The 20,153-nt window shown below is 42.4% G+C and overlaps 2 protein-coding genes across 4 annotated transcripts; one reads left to right on the forward strand and one right to left on the reverse strand.

Annotated features, from left to right (window-relative positions):
• The first annotated feature begins 724 nt into the window (after window positions 1-724).
• Window positions 725-16,546, forward strand: chd1 (chromodomain helicase DNA binding protein 1). Of its 3 annotated transcripts, none has more exons than XM_028972567.1 (37): window positions 725-1,133; window positions 2,533-2,667; window positions 2,997-3,183; window positions 3,268-3,375; window positions 3,542-3,597; window positions 3,910-4,074; window positions 4,202-4,464; window positions 4,907-5,132; window positions 5,218-5,318; window positions 5,417-5,595; window positions 5,690-5,814; window positions 6,021-6,237; window positions 6,371-6,460; window positions 6,550-6,740; window positions 6,822-7,010; window positions 7,130-7,292; window positions 7,413-7,565; window positions 7,703-7,774; window positions 7,870-8,019; window positions 8,184-8,332; window positions 8,521-8,617; window positions 8,751-8,846; window positions 8,947-9,123; window positions 9,393-9,553; window positions 11,292-11,333; window positions 11,428-11,561; window positions 11,651-11,789; window positions 11,909-12,059; window positions 12,273-12,395; window positions 12,480-12,656; window positions 12,856-13,107; window positions 13,221-13,352; window positions 13,526-13,704; window positions 13,798-13,897; window positions 13,979-14,030; window positions 14,126-14,345; window positions 14,950-16,546. In XM_028972567.1, the coding sequence occupies exons 2-37, from the start codon at window positions 2,615-2,617 to the stop codon at window positions 15,302-15,304; spliced, it is 5,424 nt and encodes a 1,807-aa protein (XP_028828400.1). In that variant the 5' UTR covers window positions 725-1,133; window positions 2,533-2,614; the 3' UTR covers window positions 15,305-16,546. The 3 variants fall into 3 exon arrangements, with proteins under 3 accessions (XP_028828400.1, XP_028828401.1, XP_028828402.1); XM_028972568.1 differs by having other exon boundaries at window positions 725-1,087; XM_028972569.1 differs by lacking the exon at window positions 725-1,133 and adding an exon at window positions 1,254-1,271.
• A 684-nt stretch (window positions 16,547-17,230) lies between these two features.
• reep5 (receptor accessory protein 5) lies at window positions 17,231-20,098 on the reverse strand. The gene is made up of 5 exons (XM_028972570.1): window positions 19,826-20,098; window positions 19,662-19,755; window positions 18,059-18,197; window positions 17,813-17,981; window positions 17,231-17,583 (listed from the first exon to the last, which is right to left on the reverse strand). The coding sequence occupies exons 1-5, from the start codon at window positions 19,941-19,943 to the stop codon at window positions 17,534-17,536; spliced, it is 570 nt and encodes a 189-aa protein (XP_028828403.1). The 5' UTR covers window positions 19,944-20,098; the 3' UTR covers window positions 17,231-17,533.
• Between the last annotated feature and the right edge of the window lie 55 nt (window positions 20,099-20,153).

Consider the following 20,153-nt stretch of genomic DNA (forward strand, 5'->3'; position numbering starts at 1 on the left):
ATGCATATAAACAATTTAGGATAATAGACAACAGTTGCCAGCAAGCAGAGTTGCAAAGCTGTTTCAAACGGTCAAAGGAAAGCTAGAGAAATCTAGGTCAAGTCATGTGACCCATATGAATGACAATAGTGCAAGGAGGCCAATGACATTATGGCTCAGAGTTATGAGTTGTTATGACTTGGTAACCCATTTTCATTACATTACTTATTTTATTCTAATAATTATCATATTGTTAAAAGTTTCACATTGTTCAACATTACAATACTTTAAAAGGTGCTTTTTTCGTATTAGCATACGTATTAGCATTTCGTATTAACACAGATGTCCATTGTGAATGCTTAAAACATATTTCTAGATACGGATACTTTATCATTTTAAGTATTTTTATTATAATTTTATTATTTTTGTTGCATCATGCTACAGAAAACGCAATTCGACTCAAATGAAGAGAATTGTTCTTTGATTTAATAATATTGCATTTCAGGAATAGTGGTCTACTGTAACCTGCAAATCACTGACCATGAAACTTTTAGTATTATAGATAATAAAGAGGGGATATAGGTAAACGACAAACAAAAAACTATGCGCTCACAAGCAATGTACGTTTCGTTTCCCAAATCATGCGTTCTGTGTTTTTACATTTGTTTTAACAATTTGTATAGATACGAGGGGGGGGGGTTACAAAACGCCGCCCTGACGTCACAGCCCGGGGTTTCCACTCTCGACGCCGCTTGAGTGTGCGAGCTCGTCGAAGGCGTCATGGCGGAGGCCGGCTGTAGAAGGAACCACAGCTGAGAATGTCTACAGTCTGTGGCGCCATTTGGGCTGGAGAACCTCTCATGCCACGCGGGAATTAAAGCAGACACCCGGGTTTCGCGCTCCCTCTGGAATACTAACGCCAAGGACGTTTGACTTGAAATCGAGCGGGACTGCTCGGGCTGCTCTCCCGGACAGTGAGCTAGCTAGCCAGCCAGCCGCTGTTAGCTGCTAGCGCCCGAGAAAATAAGAAAAAAAAAGGAGCCGAGCGGCGGCCGCCGAGTCCGACCGGCCGCGCACTGGAGTTTGGCCGCTCCCCAAAAAAAGAAAAGTAAATATAAAGTCCGACCATGCTGCGAGTCACGAAATAGTGTCAGGTGTGTGTTTTGTAGTTCTCGTGTTCTCTTCAAAAGACAACTTGTGTCCGCGCCTTTCGGGAAGCCAAGTGCTAGCCGCCGACGGATGAAAACAACTCTAGGCTCGGCGCTAGCCGCTTAGCACAAGTGTCTGGCTCGGTGAGAATTGACAGCCTGGGCGAGTAAACGTTTGGCGGTAGTGTCGAGCACTCCGGCGGTGGAAGAAGTGTGATTTTTTTTTTTTTTTTTTTCACACGTGAACTTTCTGGACGTCCGACCATCTTGTGTGGCAGAACGGCTAGCTAGCCGCGCATGTTACTCGGGCTGCTGTACTTTGCCGCTAACGCTCCCTCCAAGTGACCTGCCTGGCTTGAACTTGTCCGAGAAGCTCACGCATGCGATGGCGTATTTACCACATTCGCGCTTTCCGGCCGGCCATTGCGGCTATTGTTCCCCCACTGGTCGGGGGCGAGCTCGCTTCGTGGGTCGTCGCGCAGCGTTTCGTTCCGTGCGCTCTCCGTAAGTTTTGAGATTTAAATGCTTGCTAGGTGGCTAGCACTTAGCGCGCCAGCTAGCAAACACGCTTCCCGCGAGCAGTCGCCGCTAGCAGCCGGACCTCCGCCGTGTAGCAGGCAGGCTAGGAACTTTTCCGACACAAGGCGGTAGGCACGATCGCGGTCCTTCGCTGTAGCTTCTGCACATTTGAAATATAGCGCGAATCGCCCTCGTCGGTGATACTTCGGAAGCCCGTGGGCGCGCAACGAGTATTAAAGTTTTTCTTTCATTCGGACGTTTTAGTCCATGAGCTGGGCACGCAGGCATTTTCCTCCCCGTTTCGCTTGCCGTTTGCGTATTGAGCACCACCTCCGAGTCGGAGCGCGGCGGTGCCCCCGACTCCGGCGTCGGAGCGCGGGGCCATTGTCCACACGAGTCCGCCGTAGTGCTAGTACCAGGCCTTAGTGCTAGGCTTTGGCCATATTTTGCGGAATTAGACGTTGTTTTGAAAAGAAAATCGAATGAAAGGGCATCGAGGTTGATGCCCTTTCATTCGATCGTACATTTAGCTGTCAAGTTCTCACTTTTTAATAATGAATTTACTATTGCTTAATTGAGCAAAGTTTTAATTTCAGTGTGGTGGATTTGTCTGTCATTAATGTAGTACACAAGTTTTAAAATCGCTGTTGTGTTAGAGGGTTTCTTAACCATGTATTGTCATAATGAACAGGCTGCTATTCTAATTAGCCATAAAAACGGGATTCTGCTTTTTATTGAGACTTTCAATTTTGAAATACTTCTTACAATAAGGCGAGTCAATTATTCAAAAGTTTCTGTATTTTACTTTTGGAGATTTAGTTGTGTATATACTTCTTCACAGTGAGATTTATCCATCCTGTGTCAATTAATTATGACCGCTTCCTAGGTGATCGGACTGTCATTTTACAAGAATACGATATCAGGCCTTTCAGAAGGTACAGCGCTCTTCTTTTTTTGGAAACTGCAACATGGATGAACGCAGTGAAGATGAAAGTGTGAGCAACAGCAGTGGAGGATCAAGGTAAAAAAAGTTCTAATGCAACCTGGTATGAGAAGTTTGATTTGAATTGGGTAGTAAGGTCTTAGTAGCCTAGTGTGTTACACACTTGCCTATGAACTAGAAGACTCCAAGGGGCACTGTGCCTGTATCTATTGACTGCATCTGGTAAATGCAAATGAAACTGTTTGACAGATAATGAAATTAGCGGTTATTGAAATAATATTTGAACTTTTGGGGCTGAAACACAGTCATATTACATCTGACAGTCATATTACATTTTTGTTTGTTTTGTTTTGTTTTTCCCATACTAATTGGTACAAATCTTCTTGAATTTTTTTTTTTTCCTGTAGTAATTCAGACGATGAATCGAGATCAGGGTCAGGCTCCAGCTCCAGCAGCAGCAGCTCCAGCAGCAGCCAGTCTGGTAGCAGCGACTCAGGAAGTGGATCAGATTCTGGTAGCCAGTCAGATTCTGACTCAGAAAAATCAAAGAAAAACCAACATGACAGCAAGCCTTCAAAGATTGATGGAGCTGAGGTAAGAAAGTTATGTACTTATTACTTAATTGGTTCTGTTTTGTATTATTTGACCTTTCATTGGACACTTTCCTTCATTGTGTAGTTTTGGAAGTCCAATCCCAGTATCCTGGCAGTGCAGAGGTCAGCAATGCTCAGGAAACAGCAGCTGCAGCAGCAGCAGCAGAGCTCTTCAAACAGTGGTTCAGATGAGGTAACATTATGAAAAAACACCACAAATTAAGATTTCACATCCTTACCAAAACTAGTGGAATAAGTGTTCAGTTTGTCTAGGTGACGTTGTATATTAACATGTGCTTTTGACCAGGCCACTATTGTTAGTGTTGAATCTTTTTTTTATTTTATTTTATACTTCAAAGGATGACTCTAGCAGTGATGACTCTGATGATTCTTCAAGAAAAAGAAAAGGCAAAGGGTAAGGCTCCCAACTGAGAATTCAGTTAGCATTCAGTATTATCTGAGAGGGGTTTCCATGGGCCCTGGTTGCTGTTATGTTTTACAGAATTATTTATGCCATCATATATTATGTTTTCTACTGAGATAAGACAGATTTTAGACACAACAGATTTGATTGGATGAGGCATGGATTAGGGTAATAGGCCTGGACTATTGAAATCTTTGTTGAATGTTGTGGTTACTACTAGAAAAACTGGACTGTGACAGGTGAATTAGTTATGTAACTTCAGAGGTTTTCTTTAGATAAAAGCATTGCCCTCTATATTTTCAGGTCTGGTTCAGCATCTGACTCTGACTCAGGGTCTGGGTCAAGTTCAGGATCAGGTTCAGGAAGCGATTCTGGCTCTGATTCATCTGCTGAAGAAGAAAACAGTGATGAATCTATATCAGACTATGAGCCCAGTCACAAAGTCAAGAGTCGAAAACCTCCCAGCAAGTGAGTTAAATTGTCAATAAATTCTGCTATTAAAAAGCTACTGTTCCATAACTGAATAGATATGCCTGGTATTACCACTCTATTGGAAACTTAATAAACTGAAAATAATGCTTGCCTCTGTTCTTAGGACTAATGCAAGAAATGGCAAAAAAAGTAAAGTCCAGAGAAAGAAACAATCTGGGTCATCATCGGATGAGGAGGACTATAAGAAGGCATTGGCAGGGCCACGACGGCAGGCCACAGTAAACGTTAGCTACAAAGAGGATGAAGAACTGAAGACTGACTCAGATGACCTGGTGGAAGTGGCAGGAGAGGATGTCCCCCAACAAGAAGAGGATGAGTTTGAAACTCTGGAGCGCGTTATGGATATAAGAATAGGGAGGAAAGGAGGTGAGCATTGGAAATTTGTGTCAAAGGCATATATGGGTGGTAGTAGCCTAGTGGGTAACACACTCGCCTATGAACCAGAAGACCCGGGTTCAAATCCCGCTTACTACCATTGTGTCCCTGAGCAAGACACTTAACCCTAAGTTGCTCCAGGAGGGGACTGTCCCTGTAACTACTGATTGTAAGTCGCTCTGGATAAGGGCGTCTGATAAATGCTGTAAATGTAAATGCATATAAATTATTCAGATTTATTAAGTCCATAGTTAAAAGATGTGCTTGTGTGTATTATAGGTATATACATATACTGAGAAGTAGCAATAAGGAACATATATCACATTTAATTGTTTTCCCTTAAAATGATGAATAGCGATTGAATATCTGTTTTGGGGGGAAATTTTTTTTTACTAATGTGTAAATTGCCCTGAACTCACATTATTTCTTCTAGTGACTGGAGCTATTACCACCGTGTATGCCGTGGAGGCAGATGGTGACCCCAATGGAAACTTCAACCCCAATAAGCAGCCGGGAGACCAGCAGTACCTGATCAAATGGAAGGGCTGGTCCCACATTCACAACACCTGGGAGACCGAGGAGACTCTAAAGATACAGAATGTTAAAGGCATGAAAAAACTAGATAACTTCATGAAGAAGGAGCAAGACAGAAAAAAATGGTCAGGCATCGTTTCATTAATTTTTACCTAATTTTACCCTGGGTTTTTTTGCAGCATAGCTAATTGATTTATTCTTTTGTCATAGGCTTAAAACATCTTCCCCAGAGGATATTGAGTACTTCAACTGTCAAAAAGAGCTCATGGATGACTTGCATTCTCAATATCAGCTGGTTGAGAGAATAATTGGTGAGTTTGTAATTAGATGCTTTGCTCACTTTTCTGTAAATTGAATAAAATTCAGTTTAATTTGAGTTTTATTAATTAAATTAATTAATTGATTTCAGGACATTCGAACCAGAAGTCAGCAGCAGGTTATCCAGACTACCTGTGCAAATGGCAGGGGCTGCCCTACTCTGAGTGCAGCTGGGAGGACGGCGCGCTCATAGCCAGAAAGTTCCAGAAGTGCATTGATGATTATATGTGCCGAAACCAGAGTAAAACCATTCCCATTAGAGACTGCAAGGTACTGTATAATTCAATTCAATTGTGACCTTATTTGCTTTAAACAAGGAGGAGTGTCTGACTATGTATGTTCATTTGCTTTTTCGCCCTGGAAGGTTTTGAAACAGAGGCCGAGGTTTGTACAAATGAAGAAACAGCCTTCTTACATTGGTGGTGATGGACTTGAGCTCAGAGATTATCAACTCCACAGTTTAAACTGGATGGCTCATTCTTGGTGCAAGTAAGTTAAGACTTCACAGCTAATTGAACACTACTGAGTCTTTTGTTCACAGCTTAGACACAGCATTAAAAATTAGTGTTCTGAAAATTTTCACAGAATTTCTCTTACCAAATTCTTGTATTACACCCCTCATATCCTGCTGTCTTGTTTGTAAAGACCTTTATACAAGTTGTGTATGAAGTGATCCCTCCTGTTGCTCTCTTCAGGGGGAACAGCTGCATTCTGGCAGATGAGATGGGGTTGGGAAAGACTATCCAAACCATCTCCTTCCTTAACCACTTGTTCCATGAGCACCAGCTCTATGGTCCCTTCCTTCTGGTGGTTCCGCTCTCCACCCTCACATCCTGGCAAAGAGAGATTCAGCTGTGGGCACCCCAGATGAATGTTGTCGTTTACCTTGGTGACATCAGCAGTAGGACCATGGTACGAGATCAGTTCGCTTCATATTTAAATATTTTCCTTCCCATAGAGTGCGCTGCACATTTGATAGGCTGCAACAACATTCGTTATGGCTTTTTATTTAATTAACTTTAATTTCTCATAATGCATCTTATAGATTCGGACACATGAGTGGATGCACGTACAGAACAAGCGATTGAAGTTCAACATCTTGCTCACTACTTATGAAATTTTACTGAAAGATAAGGTATGCTTATTTTTATGTACACCTATGTTTTTATTTTAATAAATCTATTTTCACATCTCAGGTGAAAAATTTTAAACATTTTCCTTTAGACATTCCTGGGGAGCGTTAGCTGGGCTTTCATTGGTGTGGACGAGGCTCACCGCCTAAAGAATGATGACTCGCTTTTATATAAGACCATGATGGAGTTCCGCTCCAACCACAGGCTGCTTATAACAGGGACGCCCTTGCAAAACTCCCTGAAAGAGCTCTGGTCCCTGTTGCACTTCATCATGCCTGAGAAGTATGGTATCTCTTCCAAACATTTACAAAGGCACTGATAAATCTTCTGTAAGACTCACCTTTGCCTTTATTTGGCCATTAGGTTTCACTCGTGGGAGCTTTTTGATGAGGAGCATGGGAAGGGGCGGGACTCTGGGTACACCAGTCTTCATAAAGAACTGGAACCTTTCCTCCTGCGGCGTGTGAAGAAGGATGTGGAGAAGTCACTGCCTGCCAAGGTGGAGCAGATCCTCAGGGTTGAAATGAGTGCCATACAGAAACAGTACTACAAGTAAGAGTAATACATTTATATTCTACCCATTACTACACAATTTCAGTAAAATGACTGTTGGTCCCTTGTGATGTTTAACGTGTTACATAAGTGTGTTCCCCCTTGAATCTTACTCACAGGTGGATTCTGACCAGGAACTATAAAGCCCTGAGTAAAGGCATGAAGGGCAGTACCTCCGGCTTCCTCAACATCATGATGGAGCTGAAGAAGTGCTGCAACCACTGCTACCTCATCAAACCACCAGAAGACAATGAGTTCTACAACAAACAAGAGGCATTGCAGGTACCAGCATGGACCTTGCACATAGTGCCTGAGTAGCAATACTTCTATGTTGAGATATACTTATTAATTTGATGATATTTTCTTAAGATCTCAAACATTTCTGTCTTTGGCCATGTCTAGCACTTAATCCGCAGCAGTGGGAAACTAGTGCTGCTGGATAAGCTGCTGGTTCGACTGAAGGAGCGTGGCCACCGTGTTCTAATCTTCTCTCAGATGGTCCGGATGCTGGACATCCTGGCTGAGTACCTGAAGAGCCGGCAGTTCCTCTTTCAGGTCGGTTCCTAAGATCTTGTTGCTGACTGGCATCGTGTTGCCTCTGAGACATATGTAATAACGACATATTGAAATTGTGTGATCTATAGATATCTCATACATACATACATATTGTTGATGTATTGTTTTCTGTACAGAGACTGGATGGCTCAATTAAGGGTGAGATGAGGAAGCAGGCGCTGGATCATTTTAATGCAGAGGGGTCAGAGGTAATGTGATTATTGTTGTGTGCTGTGCACCATTAGATTTGTTAATGTTTAAAAACATTTATCATTTAAGTTGACTAATCAATCTTAACTTTCAGGATTTCTGCTTCTTGCTATCTACGAGAGCTGGTGGTCTGGGAATCAACCTGGCCTCTGCAGACACTGTAGTTATCTTTGATTCAGACTGGAATCCCCAAAATGACCTGCAGGCCCAGGCCAGAGCCCACAGAATTGGACAGAAAAGACAGGTAAATCACTGCAATTTCTGACATCTGCTGTCTTCTGGTTTAGGTAATCACTTTCTAATATTAGTTAGCACTAGCACTTGTGTGCATTAGAGGACTATGTTTCCTTTTTTTAGTTTTATTTTCCTAATCTTACGTACCTTTTATTGATATCTTGTTATTAATAGGTGAACATCTACCGCCTAGTAACAAAGGGATCAGTAGAGGAGGAGATCATTGAGCGAGCAAAGAAAAAGATGGTGCTGGACCACCTGGTCATCCAGAGAATGGACACCACAGGAAAAACAGTCCTCCACACAGGCGCTGCTCCTTCTAGGTCAGGGTTGTTCTCCTTCTACCCTTGCTGAAGATGACAGTGCTATATAAAACTACTCAATAGTGCAACTCAGACTTTAATCATTCAATTACACAAAGATGGGTCAAATATGTTAGTCTTTGTTATATTTAAAGTCTTGTGTATCTTGTTTAACATGTTTATACTGACTGGCCATCTGTCACCTGTAGTTCTACGCCTTTCAACAAGGAGGAGCTGTCTGCCATCCTTAAATTTGGTGCTGAGGAGCTCTTCAAGGAGCCAGAGGGGGAGGAGCAGGAACCACAGGTTAAATACCCATAACATATCTGGTAGAATAGTTCTACATTTTGATAAAAATGTCTGCTGAATGAGTGCCCTGGCCATTTCTCTGAGGGCTGTGAGCATTGTACTTAAATGTGTCTGTGTGTGTGTATGGCAGGAAATGGATATTGATGAGATCTTGAAGAGGGCGGAGACTCGAGAAAATGATCCCGGACCTTCCACTGTAGGGGAAGAGCTTCTTTCACAGTTTAAGGTATATACATTTATTCTAAGTAAATAAATGGAGATTAGTTGCTCGGCTAATGCTAAAAAGAGGAATAATAATAAACTTTAAAAAAACTTTAATCTTGCAGGTGGCAAACTTCTCAATGATGGAGGATGAGGAGATGGACATGGACCCAGATCGTAATATAAAGAACTGGGATGACATCATCCCAGAGGAGCAGCGAAGGCGCATGGAAGAAGAGGAGCGGCAGAAGGAGTTTGAGGAGATCTACAGGCTTCCCCGCATGAGGAACTGTGCCAAACAGGTGAGGCTTGTTTAGTGTGTGTGTGTGTGTGTGTATATATATATAATTAAAAAAAATTAAAAAAAAATTATTATTATTTTTTTTTTACATACACATTGTTTATTAGGGGTTATGCATTTTTCCTTATCTGTGTACAGATCATTAATCCAGGCTCTTCTATATGTGCTTGGAATTAGTGCTAGCTAAGTGTCCTGCTGAATATTGCAACATATCCACAAATGTACTTTGTACCAAATAAATGTTTCATTGCCACTGCTTTGGTGTTGTAGATCAGCTTTAATGGCAACGAGGGCCGACGCAGCAGAAACAGACGGTACTCTGGATCAGACAGTGATTCAACGTCAGACCGCAAGAGGCCCAAGAAGCGTGGACGACCCCGGACCATCCCTCGGGAGAATATCAAGGGCTTTACTGATGCAGAAATTCGAAGGTATTCATTCCCACTGTGTCTGCATATACACTGCTCAAAAAAAATGAAGGGAACACTTAAACACAATGTCACACTTCTGTGAAATCAAACTCTCCGCTTAGGAGGCAACGCTGACTGATATTCAATTTCACATACTGTTGTGAAAATTGAATAGACAACAGGAAATTATAGGTAATTAGCAATATATCCCCAAAAAAGCAGTTTTTTTTTTTTTTTTCCGTTTTTTATTTTATGCAGAGGCTTTCGCTTTAGTAGTAGCATGAGACTGAGTCTACAACCCACACAAGTGGCTCAGGTAGTGAGGCTCATTCAGGATGGCACATCAGTGTGAGCTGTGGCGAGAAGGTTTGCATCAGGAGAAGTGTAGGAGGGTAACAACCCAGACTCAGGACCGCTACCTCCACCTTTGTACAAGGAGGAACTGGAGGAGTTCTGCCAAAATGACCTCCAGCAGTCCACAAATGTGCATGTGTCTGCTCAGTCAGAAATAGACTCCATGAGGGTGGTATGAGGGCCCGACGTCCACAGGTGGGGGTTCTGCTTACAGCCCAAGACTGTGCAGCACGTTTGGCATTTACCAGAGAACACCAAGTGAATCGCCAATCGCTAATGAGTTCCATTTCTATGCCGACAACATTAAAATCTATTTGCCATTAAAATAATGCGTATTCTGAAGATTCGTTACACATACAGTGGCAAAATGTAGGTGTCAGACTGGACAGCAAATTGTCATTTGATGCACAGATCAGCTCAGTGGTTAAAACCAGCTTGAGACAACTGTCCAGAGTTAAGCCACTTTTCTCTCACTCGTCTGGACTATCGCAACGCACTTTATGTTGGGCTCAACCAGAGATCACTTGATCAATTTCAGCTGGTCCAAAATGCTGCTGTACAGCTTTTAACGGTTCATTGGCTACTGGTTCATTATCAGATAGAATTTTTTTTTATGTCTTTCATAACCTTGCCTAGTCTGTCTGATCTCTTTCTCCTCCACGTGCTCTCAGGTTTGCCCTTTAACCACAGGCATTACTGCTTTTAAGAACTCTCTTAAAACACAATTTTTCTCCTTGGCTTTTAAATCTGAGATGTTGGTTTTACTTTTTTATTGTGTTTGTTTTACTTATTTTATTTGTCTCTCTTTGTGTACAGCAATTTGAGCAACTTCAAAGGTCTTTTATATATAAATTTTAACTTGAACTAAGCAAGACGCTTAATCCTGAGTGTCTCCAGGGTGACTGTCCCTCTAACTACTGATTGACGTTCGCTCTGGATAAGGGTGTCTGATAAATGTAAATGGAGGGGATATCTCAGGAGACCATCCACCACCTCATCAGGAGCATGTCCAAGCATTGTAGGGAGGTCATACAGGCATCTGCAGGCCACACACACACTACTGAGAATCGTTTTGACTTGTTTTAAGGACATTACAACAAAGTTGGATCAGTCTATTTTTCTACATTAAACTGGAGTGAGACAAATTCAGATGTCTGGATAAGGGCTCTGGATAAGGGCGTCTGATAAATGCTGTAAATGTAAATGTATGTCCATGGGTTGATAAATTTGATTTCCATTGATGTGAGATTTTTGTTGTCAGAGCATACAACTATGTGAAGAATAAAGTGTTTAATAAGAATATTTAATTCATTCGGATCTACAATGTCTTATTTTTGTGTTTCCTTTTTTTGAGGATTGTATTTATATCAGGTAATGATTTACTTATTGTAATCCATTCCCACAGATTCATCAAGAGCTACAAAAAGTTTGGTGGACCTCTGGAAAGGTAAGGAGCTCCCCACTTGATTAAAATGAAGTGAAACATATATTTTCAATCATATATTATGTGTCCTTAATATCAATATAAATTGTGTCTTCAGATTAGATGCAATAGCCCGGGATGCAGAACTTGTAGATAAGTCTGAGCAGGACCTAAAGCGGCTTGCAGAGACTGTGCACAATGGCTGCCTGAGAACACTAAGGGAAAACCCATGTGGCCCAGAGAAGACTTCAGGTAACCATTGTATTAGAGAGTTGCACCATTGTCACTGTGGTTGCTTATGCTTGCAGGATTGACTCTAAAATCCAGATTTCTGTCATCAGGTGGCAGACGTGGGAAAGTGAAGGGACCCACCTTTAGGATCTCAGGTGTCCAGGTCAATGCTAAGCTGGTTATTTCTCATGAAGAGGAGCTGGCCCCCCTTCATAGAGCCATTCCTGCTGACCCTGAAGACAGGAAGAGGTCTTTACAATATTAATTTGTTTTGCAATATCTGCGGCAATCTTTACAGTATATTTAGTTGGTATTGCGAGACAGGAACGTTTTAACTGTTTTGTTTTCAAATTGTTAAATCCCTATAGGTATTCAATCCCATGTCACTCTAAGGCAGCACACTTTGACATTGAGTGGGGACGAGAGGATGATTCTAGCTTGCTGATTGGGATCTATGAGTATGGCTATGGCAGCTGGGAAATGATCAAAATGGATCCAGATCTCAACTTGACCCACAAGGTACACACAGGCAGCTTTCTTAGACTAAAAATCAACAATCATTTTTTTTTTTTTTTTTTTTAAAGCTTATTTCGACAGTTTGTAACATATTAGTGGCCAAACCAGTCTTTGTTTACTTTTCAGTTGTGCCTTTACTAGTGTGTGTACAGTATCTGAATGGAATTCCAATATGTATTTCATTTAAATACAGTTGTTATTGTTTTTCTAAACCAGCTTTTGCCTGATGACCCTGACAAGAAGCCCCAGGCCAAACAGCTGCAGACACGTGCTGACTACCTCATTAAATTACTGAGCAAAGACCTGGCCAAGAAAGAGGCCCAGAGACAAGCAGGCACAGTGAGTGACTATGGGCAAAACAATGTGTTTTGATTTTTGTTTCGTTTTGGTTTTTTGTTTTTTTACGTTGCCATGATTCCATAGACAAACTCTCGGAAGAGGAAGCCCAGGGGCAAGAAGAACAAGAATGCAAAGCCTGTTAAGTTGGAGGAGGCTGTGAACAGTATGTCCTCTGCCCCTCCCTCTGACAAGAGTTCTGATCCTGAGGAGGACAAAGAAGAAGAAGAAGAGGAGGAGGAGGAGGAAGAGGAGGATGAAAAGGTGAGTGCAGCAGCAGGAGTCCATCGGAACCTCCCTGTCCCTACAGTCTGCTACTACGATTTGTGTTTATATGTGATAGCACCCATAATTGTCAAATTTAGTTATTTTAGTAATAAAATGTTTTTTGTGCTGGTTGTATATTAAGGAAGGTTATTGTCTTACATTGAGCTGTGATATTGAACCTTGTTTCCTTCCAAAGGAATTGGCTCCAGTGAAGCCCCCTGCTAGGAATCGTCGTGCTGAACGCACAGTTAAGGAGGAAGAAGAGGAGGCTGAGCCAGAAGCACTTTCTCCCAAAGAGCCAGAGGAGAAGGACACTAAGGAGAGGGAAGTCAAGAAGGAGAAGAAAGAGGAGGCTCGGGACTCTAAGGAGAGGAAGGAACCTAAAGAGAAGAAGGATAACAAACCTGTGGAGCCTGTTCACAGAGTGGAGGACACAACCGGCGACAAGGTGTTTCTTATGGTTTTATTGTTTTGCTACACTCAGATTCTACCCCTTTCAATACATTTTAGAAATCTGATGACAAGTGTCCACAGTCTTACTCTGATATGTTGGTATCGTAGATGAATGAGGTGAAGGCTGAACCTCGTGAGAAAGTGAAAAAGGCAGACATCCCAGTGCACATCACCGCAGGTGGGGAGTGTGTCCCTATTTCTGAGGAGTCTGAGGAACTGGACCAGAAGACCTTCAGTGTGGTATGCAATGGTCTATACTTCAATGAAGGATTCGGCCAGAATTATTGGCTCTTGAATTATAATAGTCTTAACAGGAGGAATGTTTGAGTGAATTTACCACAATTTTAGGCCACTAAACCAATCACATACAGACAATCGTTTTTTTTAAAGCCAAAAAATGTCTTATGCATCAGTGTAAAGAGCGTATGCGACCAGTGAAGGCGGCCCTGAAGCAGCTGGACCGGCCAGAGAAGGGCTTGTCAGAACGTGAGCAACTGGAACACACCCGCCAGTGCCTCATCAAGATCGGCGATCATATCACAGAGTGTCTGAAGGAGTACACCAACCCCGAGCAGATAAAACAATGGAGGAAGTAAGTCATACAAGCATGTAGACAGTGGCCAGTAATCATTCTAATAATGTATGCATAATGTATTATTATGCCACCTATTTGTTTTTCCATCAGAAACCTCTGGATATTCGTGTCAAAATTTACTGAATTTGATGCAAGGAAGTTGCATAAGCTATATAAGCATGCTATCAAGAAAAGACAGGAAAATGCTCAGGTAAAATCCTATTTTCATTCATTTCCTTGACAGTGAATGTCTGTAATAAGCATGATTCAGACAATACTCTTTTCCTCTCAGGCAGCAGATCAGAACACTAGCACTATAAATACTCAAAGCTTTAAAAACACAGGTATGCTCCCTTTTCTCTCATTTTCCAATATAGTGAATCTTATATGAATCTTCATGTGGAAAACATATATATCTGTGCCTCATGTCTCCACTTAGATATTGAGCGTTTAAAAGACTCTCATCATGATGAGAGCAGCAGGGACAGCTACAGCTCGGACAGACACCACTCTTCTTCACGATACCATGAGCACAGCAAAGATCGCCACACCAGCGAGTCCTACAGGAAGAGCAGTGACTCGCGCAAGAGGCCCTACTCGAATTTTAGCAACGGCAAAGACCACCGAGATCACTACAGACCAGAGAGGCAGGACAGCAGGTAAATTCACAGTTCATACATTTGAGTCTTCAGATGGGATTCTCTCTGGCATGTGTGGATTGAAAATATTGATTATGAGTATTGAGGGTTTTTTTTTTTGTTTTTTTATTCATTTTGGTAATATGAAGTCAACAGTTTCATTTCACAAACCTGTCACTTGGTCAGTAATTCTTTATTATATTTATGGCATTTATCAGACTCTTTTTCCAGAGCAACTTGCAATCCCGAGTTACAGGGACAGTCCCTCTGGAAGATACTCAGTTAAATGTCTCGCTCAGTGACACAGTGGGATTTGAACCTGGGTCTTCTGGTTCATAGGCGAGTGTCTTACCCACTAGGCTACTACCACCCTTATTAACACTGTCTTCCTCAGATGAAATATTGGGACATTGTTCCAGTATTTTAACTTTGTTTATCTACCTCAGTTCCTGCTGACCCGGTTTTCAGTGCCTTTTATAAAGCAAATGCCTTTCATCAGTAAATCATCTGACATGTGTTGAGACAAGGTCCTGCTCTGTGGTGGCATTGTGAGGTGCCATTATCACATGAATTTTGAAGTTCCATGAAGTCCCTCAGGATCTCACCCCACTTTGTTCTCCAACAGATACTACAGCGACAGCAAGCACAGGAAGATAGATGACCACCGGTCCAGTCGAGACCACCGGGTGGACAGTGGCACGAAGGAGCGCTCTCATTCTGACCACCGATCCCTTCCGGAGCACCGCTCTGAGCACCGGTCGGGGTCGGACTACAGCAGCCACCACAAGGCATCCCGCGACTACCGCTACCATTCAGACTGGCAGATGGACCAGCGGGCGTCTGGAAGTGGGCCCCGGTCCCCACGTGACCAGCGTTCCCCGTACGAGTCGCGCTCGCCTTTAGGGCACCGCTCGCCATTTGAATACTCTTCTGACCACAAGAGCACGCCGGAGCAGGTCTGGAGCAGCCGGAAGACGTAACGGCGTCTGTTGAATCTGAGTCGATTCACCTAGCCATAGACACATCCCGCACACAGGAAATGCCTTATGGGACTGTCAAAAACGCTGTAGTACACACTGCCTCTCCGTTAGTCAGTGTGGTCTCCTCTCTCGAACAGGTGACTTTGTATTTTCCCTGGAGTAATGGACTTTGGGAAGAGGAGGCTCAGATAAATCACATATTTTTATATTTAAATGCTGCACTGTGCCATGGGCCAGCTGCAAATCTTTCTTTCCTTTCCCTAGGCTAACCTTGTATCCCCCACCCCCCTTTCCCCCTTCTTGGACATAAACCCTGAGTGCTGCCCACGTCCCAAGCACCAACACTGGAGCCTGGCATTGACTGGTCATCTTTTTATGTGGTTTGCGGCTTATTTAAGTGTTGACAACTAGTGGTTTAATATGGTCATGCTTCATGTGGGTAAGGGTCTTGTTCAGAAGACCTTATGGGCAACTTCCGAGGTACCTCGTTTACAGTGTTTCCTGTGACCACTTGCCGATGATTATTCTTCTTGTCCCTATTACATCATGCTTGAACTATTTAATTTCTGACTCCGCTGTAAAATAACCCGGATTTTTACTTTTTTTTTTTTTGTGAAAAATGCCCCTTTTTTCACTCAAATTGTACTACTGTAAATTATTGTATAAAAGTAAAAAATCAAATGGGCTTTCTCCTCTCAGGCTTTTTTTGTTATTGTTATAATATTTTTGACTACCTTTTCCCCATCAACTCAGGCTTTGTCAGTCGTTTGAATTTTTATTCTTTTTTTTTTTTTTCTTATGACAGTTACTCGTAATGATTCTATTTAGAATGTAACTTGGGGGAAATTATTCCGGTTGTGTTTTCCTCTAAGGGGATTTTGTTTTCGTGTCTAGTTGCTTTTGATTTAATTCTCAGTTGTGAATATATGTCAGTGAGTCGATGAGAGCGCTCACATTTTAAAGCATCATCTAAAAAAAATTTTTTTTTTAAAAGACAAAGAAAAATCAGTGTAAGGGTCTATCATAGATAGAGGCACTTACATGATCTCAAATAAACTAGAACATTTTAAGGACCTTTTCCTCCATTTTGTTTTTCGTTTTATATATATAAATAATTGTAGGCAATAATATAAAATCTTCTATGCAGCCCAAGTGTTTTTCTGGTGGTCCAAGCAACTCTAATGCTGTTACAGTACACATTGATGTGTGTATATAGATTTCCTCTATTTCAAACAGAATTTACACTGAAAATGCATGGATTTTTTTTTTTTTTAAAGAATAATTGTTTTATATAATTGTTTATAAAGTCATTAAAATCGAATCACTGTTCTCACTTGAAATCTGGAGTTGTTTACCTCAATTCCCTTTTCATCGTTTCCTTAAATAATTCTAATTAAACAAAACGGACCCAATTATAATCTGCTCTTGCTCCCGGACTGATCTTTAAATACATAGATGTAAATATCCACTCCAGCCTTTGTCTGCATGTTACTGCTGCATGTTACTGCACCACCTTTTGACATTCACATGAACTACATACAGCAGGTTTCAAACTTAAAGTGTGTCAAATTTCTTATCCTACATGGGGTCTAACCATTGACCATTTTTATTTGCTGTTTGTGGTGTGTACTCTACATTTTCAGTTTGAATCTTTCGTCCAGAATATAGGTTCTGCTGGTTTTGTAAATTTTTGGGTCCCACCTTGGAGTATTTGTCCTTGTGCTGTGTAAAAGGATTCTCTTATCTTGTTTTCACTGAAGAATGTGAACACACATGTGCACTATGCAGAATAACTGCTGAATTTTTCTTTAAACTCTCCTATCCAGTTACAGGGTGAACACACTCTCACACCCAGGGCCAGTTCACAGTTGCCGTTGAAAACGGGCCGTTAGCAAAGTGTTACTCAATACAAAACAGTGGGAGGGATCCAGTTAATTTATGGCTTTTATTTAGGTATTTGAAGCATAGCAGATGCACAAAAAACTGCTGTCTAGCCAATACGATACAATTTAAAGGTTCAGAAAACTGCTAGTGACAGTCTTTTCACAACTCGTACATACAATATCTCGGTTGCTACTTTTACAGAGCAAAAAGTGAGCAGGACAAAAGACCACAAGCTTCTCTCCAGTTCCTTTATGAACTGAAAAAAAAATTCAAGGCAACATTAATTTAGGTGGCAGCCACACCCTTGACAAAAAACCTGTTGATATGGGCTGTCCTGGCATTGTCTTACGAGCTCTTCTTCTCCTCAAATATAATGTTTGCTGTGGCTTTCTTGGCTGTAAAAGAAAAGAGGTACCAGTTATTCCAGATTTTTTCAAAGAAATGAGCAACATTATTGTTGATGACATTAAAATAGCCTTGTCTCTAAAAAAAACAAAACCAGAATTTACTATCTGTGTCCCAACAATGACCTTCAAAGCAGCAACTTTGTGCTGGGGACAATTTTCGTGTAAATACCATGTAAGATCATGCCCAAAACGTCTTTTGCATTTTAAGTATGCTCACCCTCCTCCTTGAATTTGTCTGTGGCCTCAGAGGCCTTGTCCTTGATGTCCTTCACTACACTGTCAATCTTGGCCTCGTTTTTCAGAAAGAAGGGGCGAATGATGCGCGTGTAAATCAGGACGGAGCCATTGGAGGAAGTGGGGGCCATGCACCACAACAGGAAGGCAGCCTGAAAAAAAAAAAAAAAAAAAAAGAGCTTGGTGAGTGAAATGAGTGTGTTATTTAGCCGTCTGTACTTCAGTTTACCTTCAGTATGTAGTAGAATGGGAACCATGACAGGAAAATGTCAGCGAAGAACTCAGCCACGCTGAACACACCGTAAACCACCCAGTATATCAGCCACAGTGTGTCATCATCTTTGGCCGGACTTTCAATGGCTTTGATCCTAGAATTGACAAAGACGTTAGCAACATAGGGCAATGCTTTTCTGAAGAAAAGAAAAAAAAAGATGAGAAAATTGTACATTAATTCTGAAGGCCAGACTCACGGTTTAACACAGTTTAATGAGCAAAATGGTGGTCCAGGGTGGCAGTTATTGCGCCACAACACGTGGAAATAACTAAATGGGGCTGGACAGCAAAACCACGAGTCATGTGAATTCTTTTGTGGTTTCCCGTTTTAAAAGTGGCCTACTTTAACGGTTGCGAAAGTATCTCCATTAGTCTTCCATCAACAGAGAATGGGTCACGTTTGAAAATGGTGAGCACACAAGGCGCGCCCGTGCAGTGGGCTCAGGGCGTGTCCGAGTTTTCTCTATGTGATGCACTGGTGTACAGAGGCATTAAAATAAACAGCAGGACCGAGCCATAACAGAATAAACCGCAGCGCTCCACGTTATCATCTGACGCGTCGCATGAATGGCTGTAGTGTTCCAGAAACCAGCGGTACGTCAGGTTACACACGAGGCTTTTTTATTTCTATAGCAGCCATTCGAAACCCATTATCTGTTGAAACACCGTCAGCTTCTTCCACCCAATCGCAGGAAAGGAGCCTCCGCTTTCGCCCTGTTTTAACGATTGAACACTTCCTGACATAACAGTTTGGTTAATATATTGTTTAATAATCCGTCAATCACTGTGTCTCATTCAGAAACTCAATTTTACACCCTGGCTTTTAACCCAGGGTGACGCGGTTCTTGTACGCTGCTCTTATGCAGTGTTTTATGTGGTTTCTTATGCAGTCCTTTCTAAACTTTTTTGAAAATGTTCTCTGTTTTATTCAACCCCTTGTTTAATTCAAATTGCTGCATGTTTTGTTTTAGTCTGATATTCTTTTGTTCTTAGTTTTTTTAACTTTTGAACTTTTTTTTTAATTGCATAAGCATCTTTAGTTAGTTTAGCACTGATGTTTGTGTTTTGGACTGATTTTCCGACAACCGCAATTTTCAGACGTTCTTAGTCCTTTACTGAAGAATACAAAGAAGGCATCAATAGAGAACTGAGGGGAATTTTATACTTTTTTTTTTTTTTGGTCTCTTAATTTTTTCCAGAGTTGCGTGCGCCCCCGTGCTCTCTTTCTGCCCGTAATTACATACAGATTTACGTCCGAGCAAAATCGTCCATTTCATTTGCGGGTGTCGTGTAAATTCTATCGAATGAAAACATATTCTAATGACAGTGCGTGAACGAATGTGACGAGTGACGTTCCCGTTCTGCTCCGTGTAGTTTCACGCGCTACGACGTAAGGACGCACGGCGGTTTCCGTGGTGATGGCGCAGGGTGACGTAACACCCTGCGGCGTGAGCGGCTCGTTTTTTTTTTTTTTTTCCTTTTTTTTCTCCTTTTTTTTTTTTCTTTCCATTTAAACAAAGCAGCATTTCGACGTAGCGGTAAATAAAGGGTGAACTCACGACACGTATGCCGGGTAGACGAATCCGATGAGGTTACAGAGGAGCGAGGCTCCGTACCCGATCACCAGGTAGATCGCCAGGAAGCCCACGGCGGCTGAAACACAGAAGAGCGGCCTGAATGTCGCGCCGCTGTCGACCGCGGAACGTCGCGGCGCTCCACTCACCCAGCGCGACGTACGACCTGTTCACTCCGGTCCGCGCCTCGATCTTCGCCAGAACGTCCGCGACGAGGTTCTTCTCGTGGAGGAACCTGTCCAGACGCTCCTTCAGCCCCTGCGCCATGGTCCTGGTACAATTTCGCCGCGACTCTTACGCAACGGAGCTCATGCAGCGCGACGCCGAAGGCCGTGCGCCTCTCTCGGGTTCGGCCGAAACGGCGTGTGTCGCGTCAGAGGCGTCAGCGCGCTGCCACGCCCGTCCTCGCCGCGCCAGGCGCGCCACAAGGCCGCCCGAGTGTACTGCAGGACCCACGGCGGGCCTTTTTTTGGGAAA

Source organism: Denticeps clupeoides, chromosome 3, assembly GCF_900700375.1.
Source record: "Denticeps clupeoides chromosome 3, fDenClu1.1, whole genome shotgun sequence".
NCBI lineage: Eukaryota > Metazoa > Chordata > Actinopteri > Clupeiformes > Denticipitidae > Denticeps > Denticeps clupeoides.

Excerpts from the sequence above, each read along its gene's own strand:
- chd1 (XM_028972567.1), top strand. The coding sequence starts at position 2,615 with ATGGATGAACGCAGTGAAGATGAAAGTGTGAGCAACAGCAGTGGAGGA. Across the intron at positions 7,011-7,129 it reads ATACAGAAACAGTACTACAA|GTGGATTCTGACCAGGAACT; the intron begins GTAAGAGTAATA and ends TCTTACTCACAG. Across the intron at positions 7,293-7,412 it reads ACAAACAAGAGGCATTGCAG|CACTTAATCCGCAGCAGTGG; the intron begins GTACCAGCATGG and ends GGCCATGTCTAG.
- reep5 (XM_028972570.1), bottom strand. The coding sequence starts at position 19,943 with ATGGCGCAGGGGCTGAAGGAGCGTCTGGACAGGTTCCTCCACGAGAAG. Across the intron at positions 18,198-19,661 it reads GTCTACCCGGCATACGTGTC|GATCAAAGCCATTGAAAGTC; the intron begins GTGAGTTCACCC and ends TGTCAATTCTAG. Across the intron at positions 17,982-18,058 it reads CATTCTACTACATACTGAAG|GCTGCCTTCCTGTTGTGGTG; the intron begins GTAAACTGAAGT and ends TTTTTTTTTCAG.